The sequence below is a fragment of the Myotis myotis genome, unplaced genomic scaffold (genome assembly GCF_014108235.1).
Source record: "Myotis myotis isolate mMyoMyo1 unplaced genomic scaffold, mMyoMyo1.p scaffold_m19_p_8, whole genome shotgun sequence".
NCBI classification, from domain to species: domain Eukaryota; kingdom Metazoa; phylum Chordata; class Mammalia; order Chiroptera; family Vespertilionidae; genus Myotis; species Myotis myotis.
The window spans coordinates 41,481,540-41,494,162 of NW_023416390.1; the positions used below are offsets into that span (position 1 = coordinate 41,481,540).

A 12,623-nucleotide genomic window follows, 5' to 3' on the forward strand; every position below is an offset into this window, starting at 1 on the left:
AAACTCAAGAGTTCAAGGAAATAAATCCGAATGCTGTGTTTTTCCAAATGCTTCCATCAGAATCTTGTCACACCTCTACATTGGAGACCTCACTTGTTTGTCTCTGAATTGAATAGGTTAAAGCATTTTAAAAATATCATTTCCATGATTTTAGGAACCATTTGAATAAAAACAATGGAACCTTCTTCTAAAAACATAAATGGCCCTGGCCGGTGTGGCTCCGCTGTTCGGGCACTGTCCCATGTACGGAAGGTTTCCTGAGGGGCTGCAGGTTCCATTCCCAGACAGGATCCCCAGTAGGGGGTATGCAGCAGGCAGCCAACTGATGTTTCATGCTTTCCTTCTCCCTTCCTCTCTCTCCAAAAATCAATTTAAAAATCTTTTTAAAATAAGAATAAGTAAAAACATAAATGTATTTCTAATTTCCTAGAAGTTTGTTTATTTTTTAATTCCCGCTTAGATTTTTTTTTTTTTTTACTGGTGTCTATTCCACTTTTCCTTCCTCACAAACATGATGGGAAGCATGTGGATTTCCCCAGTGATCCCCCAAGGCCTGATTAGCATCTCAATTCCCCTCTTTAATGCAAAATTCAATCAGGAGCCACTTAATGCTCCTAATTGGGTTTTTAAGTACAAAGAACACAGTGGTACAAGTTGAGCTGTGAAAGATGCACAGGGGGGACACCCAGGACCACTTTAGAAAGATCCAGGACAAGATTTTGTTTTAATTTCTGTGCCTTTCAGGGGCTACAGACCTATGCAGGACTCCCGCCTTCAGTGACCTGATTGTACATTTGTGTTCTTCAGTGTAAAAGACCCACCTCCGGGCAGTCTGAGGGAGAGTGCTGGGGGCTGAATAAATAAAGCCAGGCCCTGAGGGGACCATTTCTTCCTTTAAAAGGCCAGAGGAAAGGACACAGGCCTGAGCACTAAAGTGAAAGGTAGTGGCAGAGACTAGAGAGCCGAGAAGTAAAACAAGTCCCATAAATACTGAGTCAGTTCCAACTAGTTTTATGCTGTTGAATTTTTTACATGTTTAAAATCTGAACTTGCTAAATATTCTATTTCTTTATAAATGACTGTATATTTGCTACTCTCAGGTTTGTGTGTGTGTGTGTGTGTGTGTGTGTGTGTGTGATGTTTTTATGTTTTATCAATGCTATGATTTATGGTTGACAAAGCTCTTAAAAGGTACACTTAGGTAATTATCTTCATTCTATGCACTTACCCCAAATTAGGCCATTCAAGTCTTCACCAGGCCTAAGAACCTCACCTTTATAAGAGCCTAGAACAGGGGAAAATTAGTCTGTGGATCCAGGTCTTCTTGCCATCTGGTTGTCTAGAGGTTTTTTTCTGCTCTTCCAATATTTTGTAAATCCAGCTAGCTCATCTCAGAGATTTTCTAGGTGCACACCACAGTGTTGTTGCAAATACCTGTTCAACACTTATCTAGTATATCAATTTGCTTCCCGTAAAGCTATCCTTAGAAGCACAGGACTCAGAAAAGAGTTCTTTAGCTTGACTATGGTCAGTAACTTCTGATCATCCACACTAATGGATGAGAAGAGGAAAACACAGGTCCTTGCTTTGGATAAATATCTATGGGTTGGGATAGAATAGTCATTTAATTGTGCTCGGACCAACTAGAACCTGCCACAAATGAACACTTTTAGTACATAGATTCAGACAGCCTGGAGAGCAAATTACGTTCTTCAAACTATATCATGACACACTGTAAAAGTCTGGTATGAGCACAGACTCTAGCATTAGTCCTGCCCCTCAACTGGTTTTCCCAGCAGAAAGCAGGGGTGCGCCCAGGGTTACTCCTTCCAGAGGCACACAGATGTTGGTAGGCGAGGCAGTTCAGGAGTCTTTGTCAGGGCAAGATTAAACCAGGTTAAGATAAAAGTATGCAACAATGTAAAGAATCTACATAGAAACAACCAAAATTATAATAACAAATATACATTAATAATGTAATAAATCTTGTTAGCTTATTATTTGCATCATCCTAAATATGCCAGCTATACATGCTGTTGGAAATTGTCTACTGGCATGCATCTAAAATTACAATGCACAGTTTCTTCTGATGAAAAGGAAATCTGTTTCATTGATTAATTTCTACAATAACCTTCAAGCACAAAAGGTACTTCCTCATAAGCTTTTTAAATGATTGTGTGTTGAAGATAATTGCCATACACAGAAGCCAGAAATAACTTCTTAGTCTGGTGATAAATTAGACATAGCCATAAATTGAAATATTTACATGTTTCAGGTGGCCGAACTTGTAACCAGCGAGTTCTTCGAACAAGGAGATCGGGAGAGATCAGAACTCAAACTCACCCCTTCAGTAAGCTCATCCTTTTATTATGATGTATCTACCCTCTTGAGTGACATTTTAAAAAAATGACTTCAAATCACATGAAAAGGGGAAAATTAAGAATAGATTTAAGGAAGCACTCCTGAAAGTTTAAAACTTTAATTAAGCTTAGATGCTAAACCCTCTTTTTCCCAGGTGTCTGATTAAGAGTGGTGAGCTACTTAACAAGAATTTCCTGAGCACCCACAGGGGGACAAGCAGGCACAAGAGAGGATGTGCAGAGTGGCATTTGAATAACTCAGAGCCCAGGGCTGGTATTTCAGATGTGGTCAATGGCTACTATGGAATACAAATACAGAAAAAAGAATTAAAGGCAAGCTGTCTAGCCTTGAGAAACTAGAACAGGCAGCTGTCGTAAATAATGAGTGTTGAAGATTTTATTTTCTAATTTTGAACATTACAAAATGAAAAGTTTCACCTGGAGATTTAGGTTCTGCTGATAGAATTGCTATTTACAGCAGTTCATATCCATTCAAATGTTATTTGAGAATGCTTACTGTAGGCTCCGACTGGTGCTGGTTTTACTCATCAGGATACAAAAGATATGCTAGTAAATGCCTTGATTACACCCTCAAGGAGGGGGCGGCCTCTTTTTTCTTAATGAATGGTTAGCTAAAAACCCACTGGCTCCAAGAATGGTGCAACGTATTTTAATGTCTGGCACAGCACAGTTGATTCAAGGAAACTCGGGAAATGTGCCCATTGAGTTTTGAATATTTTAAGACCCCCTTTCTTTACTCACATTTAAAAGCAAGGAAAAGCAGCAGAACTAGGTCCTAGCTTAAACAGTTTTACCTACTTGAAGTGAGAATAGACAGTTTTACTAATTTTAACTGTCCTTAATCTGTTGCTTACCTCTGCAATTAGGTCAGGAGACTGCATAGCAGCAACATTCATAATAGCCAAACAGTGGAAACAACCCAATGCCCATCAAATGATAACTGGATAAATAATAGGTGGTGTATCTACACAGTGGAATATCATTCAGCAAAAAAAAAAAAAAAAAAAAAAAAAAAAAAAATGAATGAAGAGCTGATGCGTGTTACAGGAATAAGCTTTGAAAACATGCTAAGTGAAAGAGGCCAGTCACAAAAGACCACATAGTATATGTTTTCATTTATATAAAATGTGCAGAATAGGTTAATACACCAGTTATTTTAGTTTTAAAAGCAACATATATGTATACTGATTTTTAAATATGCCTTTATTTTGAAAACAAATTTGGTGTCACCCAATTTGGTTATAAAAATAAAGACACTAAATTGGAATACATAGTTAATGTGTAAAACCTAATTCAACCCAAATTTTTCTAAGCCATATATCTATTTTCAAATAAAAGATTTTCCCTTTAAAAAAAAACAGTCTGTTTTTTGTCACATATATCCTACATGTGAGTGAAATCATACAGTTCTTGATTTTTTCTGTCTGATTTATTTGCATAGCATGATATTCTCAAGACCTATCCATATTGTCTAAAATGGCAGTATTTCATCTTTTCTTATGGCTGAGGAGTAGTCCATTGTATTTATGTACCACATCTTTTTTTCCAATCATCTATCCAAGGACACTTGGGTTGTTTCCATGTGTTGGCCACCATGAATAATATATCTTTATGAATAAATGTTTTCAAAATTTTCCGGTAGATACCCAGAGGAGGGATTGCTGGGTCATCTAGGAACTCTATTCCTAATTTTTTAAGGAACCTCCATACTGTTTCCCATAGTGGCTGCACCAGTTTACATCCCTAAGGGGGTGGCCTGGATCTGCCCTCATGACCTGTGTGAACACCAAAATGATAGGATGGCACGTTTTACCTAGAGGAAAGACAGTAACGCGGGGCAAGGTCAGTTGTTTCTTAGACCCTGACCTCGCCCTTAAGAACAAAGGGAGGGACGTTCTCCCTGGCGTAAAAGGCAGTATTTGGTCAAGGAATCCATTTTACCCCTCCAATTCCTACTGATGGTTTCCCTTTTCAGACCTGCTACCTAGATACATGTTACTTCTTTTTCTCACAAACATAGCCAACTTTTCTAAACATTATAATACCATAAAGTTTAAAGGCTGAGAATGGGGAAAGAATGGGTACCTCCTACCGTCATCCATTCAGTGATAGATTTTAAAAATTAGGAATTTATTCATGACAGACAGAACCTAATTGAAGAACACACAGAACTGCCACATCAACACCCCGCCCTGAAAAATTAATACAAATAGTTCCTATTTAAAATGAAATGGTTTTCAAGGATCTTTTCTGATCGATCCCACTCTCTTTCATGGTTAAAAACAAAAGCCTCCATCAGTTTGGTGGCAATAAAATTTGTACCCAATTCCCAGCGACCTGATGACTTGATTTAGTGGCAGTTACTTGTATCTGGAGACAGATTTTGGCCCCAAGGAGTTGCGTGCTGTAAAGTTCAAATAACTTCGTTTACAAATCTCATAAAAAGAGGTGAAAATGTTTTATTTCTCATCATAGATAAAAGAAAAGAAAGTGCGTGTAAAGATGGATTGTGATTTGTGAAGTGTTTGGTTGGTAAAAATGGGATCATTGTGGCAAAGTAGTTGACAAAGCACCTGTAAAACTGTCGGGTGTAATAAAGCAAGGTTCTCCTCCCCCATCCTAGGCTATTTTTGATCGGAACCGGAAGGATGAACTGCCTCGGTTGCAGCTGGAGTGGATCGATAGCATCTGCATGCCTCTGTACCAGGTACTCACGATTCGGGAGGGTCCGTGTGCCCTGACTGGGCCAGAAGAGTGTAGGTAGCATACTTTCAACTTTAGTTTTAGGAGCCTCTTCGGGTATGTATTTTTCTAAGAACCATGGTTACAGTGGACCTTTTCTCAGATGTGTTATCACACCCTGAGAAAGTTGGCCTAGAAGCCTGAGACCTGAGGACATAATCTTCATGGGCCTCAACGCCCTCATTTATAATTCAGGGATGATAATGTTTTTCTCAGTGTTTCTCAAACTGTGCCCCATGGAACACAGTATGCAGCCATAGCCTAATAGATACCTCTTCAAAGAGCGCTCTCAGGCCCAATAACTAGGAATCTCCCTTGCACATTCAAATACTGAAGCCTGGGAGAAGTCCTTCAGGAAAGAAACATGTTTAACCTTGATTAACTCTAACTTTCTCAAACATTTGGCTGTGAAAATCTTTTTCTTTTCTTTCTTTCTTTTTTTTTTTACAATTTTTCTTTTATGTTCATGAATATCATGAGGGTTCCATGAATCACAGTTTTCTGCTCTAACCTCTGGGCCATGGAGTTTTGTAAATCCCCTTCCATCCTAACGTCCCTGTCTCCGGGATGCATGTGACAAATGCAGACCACTGAGTGCTGAGCAAGATGTGCCGACGGCTTCTGGCCCTGGTGTTCGGGACCTGCCCCCGGCAAGGAGACAAGTGCCATCGGCTGTGAATGTTCCCCTCCTCTTTCTGAGTATGGATTAGGGCTGGCATCAGTTAACATTAAGGGTTTGATGTACATTGGCTTTTAATTCCACTTCTAAGCATTTGCTTTCATGTGTAAAATCTGGCAAATTCTTTACCCCCCACCTAGCTCAATCAGACTGAACTTCTTTTCTAACTTCAAATGAGAAACACATGCAGGGAAAGCAAAACTGCTTTACTTTCTCACTCTGTGTAACTCCATTAAAGACACAGTATTGTTTTTTAAGGACCTCACAATCATTAAGTTTCAGGCTTATCTACCACTTGGTTTTAGGACTTTTAGGAACTGTTGAGTCCTGTCACATTAACCTAAACACACACACACACACACACACACACACACACACACAAACTTAGAATACTGTCTTGAAAATGGAAATGCGATTTTTTAATGATTATAAATAACAAAAGTAAATGCATTTTTTGTTTTATGTTATCCGTTCAACATATAATCATATAAAGTCAAAGTTTAAAATAATCTAAAGTAGATTAATTATAATTGGAATATAGTTTTATTTAATAATGAAAGATTGGATGAAAAATCAAAAATGATGTACCCTTAATTATAAGAGGATCCTCAACTCTCTTTTCTTTCTGTCCTCTCCTCTCATCCTTGATCCTGGTATCTCTGAATAAGCTATGCAGCTGTTGGGTTAGGAAGATCTTCCTTTACTAAACTGACCTTGACAGTGCATGTTAAGTTATTTTTTTATGATAATCAGTTGTTTGTGCACACTTAAGTAATAAATGGCATGAATAAATTATTCTTGCAATTAATAGATTCCTTTCATATAGGTAAAGCTTAGGAGGATGAAAACATGTATTTGTGGAGCTGATAAATTGTTGGTACTGGTTTGCAAAGCTACTTTGGGATGAACCCAAAGTAAATACCCCTTCCCATGTGATTGGTTATAGTAAATGCTGGAAAGAACTCTCATATGCTTTTCCATGTTAATTTAATTGTTTGATTACTGGTTCACAATCATTTGAGCTTATTTTATACTCCCTATTGAACACTTTGAAATCTTTAGGTTAAAAAGAAAGTTTAAACTGAAAATAGCAATTTCCAGAATTGAGAGAGTAATATTACCACATCACATTGTTTATTATTCCTGACTTTTCACATCCGTTTTACTTTGCCACTTATCCATAAGGTTAGATACCTGCTATTTTTATCCTCGGGTAAATTAACGTATAGAAATGTTAGTGGCACTACCACTAAATTAGAGTTGTCTCCTGCTCACCCCCCATCTTAGTTTTGGTGTGATGGCCTCTCTACCTGTGCTAGATAGTTCTCCTATTATCTTTTCTTATTAAACTAAATGGAAAGAGCCATGGCATTCTACAGAGGCATGTAAAAGGAGCTGTGTATTTTAGCCCTGGCAATTGTGGCTCAATTGGTTGGGTGTCGTCCCATGTACCAAAAGGTTGATGGTTCAATTCCCGGTCAGGGTTCCATCCCCAATAGGTGGCATGCACAAGGTAGCCAATCAATATTCCAATCTCACATCAATGTTTCTTTTTTCCCTCTCTCTTCCTCTTTCTCTAAAGATCAATAAAAAATATATTTTTAAAAAGAAATTTATTTTACACCTGTTGCTGTATCTTCTCAGTTAACAAAGCATGAAAACCATGTTCTTTTTAAAATTCCTTATCATGGCTAATTTTTAAAAAGAATCTCATGGGTTTCACTTGTAAATTCTTCACAAGGTTTGAAACCAACATTTCAAAGAGCCCACAACTGGAACTTCGTAGAGTGGTTTTAACTGTCCTCTTTGAGGGTCCCTATTTTGTTCCATCTCACACAATGTAGTTTTCATCATTGAACTAGATAATCCTACATAACTGTGGGCACTTCAGCACTGCAATGGAATCCTCAGTGGAAAGAAATCACCATTAGTGTGAAGACATCAAATCTTTTGGAAGCGACTCACCAAGCAGGGGAGTCACTGATGTGACACTAATTGCTGAGGCAAAATGTCTGCAGGAGCTTGGGTTGTCCTTTGGGATTTTGAACATCAAAGTGCAACAATACATAGTCCGAGAGGATAGAAGGCAAATGAAAAAGTATGCAGGTGGCAGAGATCCCAAAGCTGAAAGATATGGTCTGAATTACAGAGCATGAGCATTCACTGTGGCCTTGCTAAGTCAGCATGGCAGAGGGCAAAAAGATAGAGAATCATGTATACCACACAAAGACTGTCCCTTTCATTTATTTTAATGGCCAGGGCCCCGACCCCAAGATGGGGTAGGTTCTGGTGGCAAGAAAGCTCATAGCGCCGGAGGGTGTTGCATGGAGGGCTGGGTCCCCTGGCAGGTGGAGCAGAGTGGAGAGGTGCAGTCTGGCAGGGCCCTCCACGCTGGGTGTCCCCCTCGGACCAAACCCAGAGTTTGGTGAAGGAGGCGGAAATACTAACGTGGTTTTAAAACAGCTTTTGACTTCATTACTTTCACTGGATCATTCAGTTTTACTTGATGGTTCTGAAAGGGCTGTGCGTGTCAAATAGCAAAATAGACCACGCACTCTCTGCTGGTGCTCCAGTTTGCGGAGTTTGGTCTCTCCTCCAAGCAAAGGGTCAAGATAATGGCTAGTCTCGGGTGTCTGAAGAGCTATTTATTTGTGTGCCAGGATGGGAACTCACAGAAATTACACCGGTTCATTTTGGGTGTCCATTGCCTCTAAAACTGAAACTCTTATCTCTGTGACTATGCTGAGATAAAACAAGGAGAACCCTTTCTTCCTCTGCCTTCCACCAATCTGCTAAGCAGGAAGTTACTTCTGTACTCTAGTGATTGATTGAAAGTGACTGACAGAAAATACATAAAAATATAGAAATAAAGGGAAGGCAACTTCAGAGAAGTTATATAATAGGGAGAGGTGCCATGTTTATAGATGAATATATAATTCTCCAGAACTTGCTCATCTTTTTAATCTTGTAGTTCCAAACTTTTCTTAAAAAAAGAAAATGGTCCTAACAGGCAGAAGTCATGATTTATCTGTGACAGCATTTTAATCAGGAAGCATATAGGGAGCGCAGAGTGGGCAGGGAACCAGCAAAGCGTGTTCGTGGGGAGGACTGAAGCCCGGTTTAGCTGGCTCTGTCCTAGCAGGGTGTCTGGGAGGAACACATTGACATCTGATTCCCCTGCTTTCCGCTGTCTCTGCACCCTGCTGGGGATCCATTAGCCTGCTGCTCAAAGTCTTTTCGAGGGGGAAAAAATACAAAGAAAAAAAAGAAAGATTAAAAAAAAGACACCATCAAACTTTGAAGCCATTGCTGCGCCAGCCTTAGGGATAAACAGAACGTTGATGTCCCAGCATCACACTGAGTTGTCTGTGCAGTAGCAGGCTACGATTTTGCCCTTTATTTTCACTCTCGACTTAATCAAACCTCAGTGCACCTAGAATTTCAATGATGCACAGAGGCATTATAAATCTTCTGTTTGTTAAGGATTGAGGGACTTAATCAGATGAACATCATCAGATTTTCAGCTCATCCCAAACTGGTCTTCATATTGGAGTAGATTTCCCCCCACAGATCATGCAAAAGGGCTTGACGTGGACAGCATTTGCCAGAGTAGTATTTCTCTCTCTCTCTCTCTCTCTCTCTCTCTCTCTCTCTCTCTCTCTCTCTCTCCTTCTCCCCTTTTCTCCCTTTCTCCCTCTCCATTAAAAGAAGGAAAAGTTTGGCAAGACTATTGTATCTTTATAAAAATGTCATGGGGCTCCTGCAACAGACAGTGGAAAGTTGGAAAATTCTTTTTTCCTTATTGGATGGAACGGCCCTTATCTGGTTTCCTCTGTCTCTCCATTGAGAGCTTTGTAATAAAACTGGATGACCTGACTTAACCAGGCGTGGTTCTCAACAGGGACGGGAGAATTCTGGGATTTAGAAAGCCCCTTTCTCACCACACCAAGCTGCAGCTGAGGGTGATTCTCTCTCAGAGCTGAATGAGGAAGGCTTCGTTTAGATCCCCTGCCTCTTGGCCTCATCTCCTATCACCCTCCCCACTTCCTTTGCCCCACAAAGATCATCACAGTACAGAGTGCCATGTGTGAGTATTCCTGTGCCCAGCACAGTGCCCAGCATATTTCAATTGCTCAGTAAACGTTTGTTGAACAAATGAATGAAGCAAAAAGAAGGAGTGATAGGATGCAATACTACAGATTTCATTATAAGCAGTGGAATGAATGTAGAAAGTTGGGTTATGATGTCACTTTAAATTATCATCTATAAATATATAAAACCTATCATTGAGTATGCGCTGTTATATTCCTACCCATAACCAGAAGTATATGGCTTATCGTATCTTTTTAGAAAGTGGTTTAGTTTTCATATGGTTGAATTGGCCCTTAATTCTAATGTAAAAGACCAGTTTACAGCCATGAATTTTTCAGGGCTTTGAGTTATTTCAACTAGGAAATACATGCAATTTTCTTTTATTCAACATTGTCAGAAAGTGTAGTCATCATTCAAGTTAATAGAGAGAACTAGCACATATACATAGATATCAAAAAATTATATTGTATATTATATGCATGATTTCAAGAAATTATAACACAATAAAGCATGCTAAGTTTATCGTGATTAAAATTAATCTTTTTTTTTACTTTGAAGACTTTTCAGATCCTATAGTACTTAACAGTTATTGATACAAACATCAAATGATTATGTGCTGTGCAAGAGGAAGTGCTGAGTGGCCGGGGGCTCATTCCTAGAAGAGCACTGATGTTCATGCCACTCCCTGCACCGCGCAGGACTTGCAGCCGGTGGAGGCATCTCACATCCTTGGCTACATCTCACAGTTCTTCCTGATGCCAGGAGGTTCTATTTTGTAATGTTCCACCTCTAAAAAATAAGTTTTACTTTATAAATCAACCAGCTCTATATACATTTTTAAAATTAAAATGCACTTTCACTGATTTTACTTCATGTAACTAAAAAAAAACAAACCTCTTCTTTATACAGTAGCATTTAATCCATCCCTATTCATATGCATTTTATGAGCTCAAAATTGCCATCATAAATCCATATTAAAATGTTGCACTCTGGTGGAAAAAAAAAAAGATAATATACTCCCTAATAAGGCTTTTGAAGGTGGAATTTAAGATAAGCTCTAGTTCTCCTTATCCAGCTGACCAGCATAAATAACTATTTTTAAAAAGTGTTTCTCCTTTGGAATCATGAAGCTAGAAATCACTTAACTCCAAGTTCATACAAGGTTTGGAATGTTGTTTTTACTTAAGTTATTTCCTAGTTCTTCTAGAAAGCATTTTTTTAAACTATATTTTTTATTGATTTCAGGGAGGAAAGGAGAGGGAGAGATAGAAACATCAGTAATGAGAGAGAATCATTGATTGGCTGCCTCTTGCACGCCTCCTACTGGGCATCAAGCCTGTAACCCAGGTATGTGCCCTGACTAGGAATTGCACCCTGACCTCTTGCTTCATAGGTCCACGCTCAACCACTGAGCCACACCAGCCAGGCTCAAACGCATATTTTAACAGCTAATTTACCTCTTTCTTATGGTGCTCTCTTCTTTGACTCCCTTCATAAGAAAAAGGGAAGAAGGGAGGGAGAGGAGGAGGGAGAGAAGAACGAAGGAAGGTAGATAGAGAAGGAAAATTATCTCTTTTTTTAAAACCAGATCATGAATCAAGGCCTCTTTTAAAGATTATTTTCTTGTACTGTAAATGCCCCTTCAAAATTTCTGCACTTTAATGTTCTTTTTGAGGGGCAGCATGGTTTGAGCTCCTGGAAAGTGAGGCAGGAGGTAAACAAAGCATTCTTATTATGCTATTGCCAAATAATCTTCAGGACTATCTTCAACGTGTTCTAAGAGGCACTATTTGAATCCTCAGCTATCACCACTCATATTTAATTATCTGAGTTGTAGCCATAAAAATATTAAATTACTCAAGTCACATTGCCTCCTTTTAGCAAGCAGATGCTGTATGGCAATGTGACCAGAGAGAGCCAAGCTCGCCACCTCATGCAACACCAATATGACAGCCCAACAGTTGAGTCTGTTAGCCAGTCTCAAACGGAGTTAGAGACTTCTCTCAGACTGAGTTTTTGGAGAAGAGGCTCAGAATCAGAGTCCTATAAATACAAGAGTATCCCTATGCAGACTGGAGCAGACTGGATTTGCCACTGGATACAGGCTTAAGTTTTAAAGTTCACAAGCTGCTTTTATATACACAATTAAATTTAACCCTAACTCTGTGAAGGAAGAAAATACTCCTTTCTGGATCCTATAATGTCTAATGGTCTAAGTTTTACATATGAAGGACCTGAAACCTAAAGAAGCTAATGGACTTGAAGTGAAGTTGTTGATACATAGCAGAGCCAGAATTTCAAAGCCAAGTTCTCTCAGTCTATTTCACTGCTTTTCCCCCCACTATACAGCCCTGAGGAAGTGAAGGGTATTCCCATGTTGCCCAGCAATGCTTTACCTTGCTGAACCTCCCATCTACAAAATAAAACTCTAAATGCTTTAGTGGGAAGGATACAGGGATCAGGGTAGAGATTCCAGGGAGTGCAGTTCCTAGAGGACTCATGCAATCTGTTTAGCTGGTTGCTATAGAAAACTTTCTCAGAAATACTTTATGTCAAGTTGCCCCTGATCTAACACGTTCACCTGTCAAGGTGGGTGATGTTGCCAATTAATCATGGTGGAATGACCTCACTAGTTTATCTCTTCATCTTCTTGAGAATTTCATTAATATAATCAAGAAGGAATTTTTTAAAAGATAAACTTCCTTGGGCAATGAAAAAGGCTGGAAGAA

The 12,623-nt window shown here is 39.1% G+C and overlaps 1 protein-coding gene across 1 annotated transcript in view; it reads left to right on the forward strand.

The window, feature by feature from the left end:
• The window catches only part of PDE11A (phosphodiesterase 11A), a 287,291-nt gene that overhangs the window by 255,808 nt on the left and 18,860 nt on the right, over positions 1-12,623 (forward strand). The window contains exons 18-19 of the mRNA XM_036320024.1: positions 2,276-2,350; positions 5,005-5,088. Of these exons, the coding sequence (XP_036175917.1) occupies positions 2,276-2,350; positions 5,005-5,088 (159 nt within the window). The remainder of the gene's footprint in view (positions 1-2,275; positions 2,351-5,004; positions 5,089-12,623) is intronic.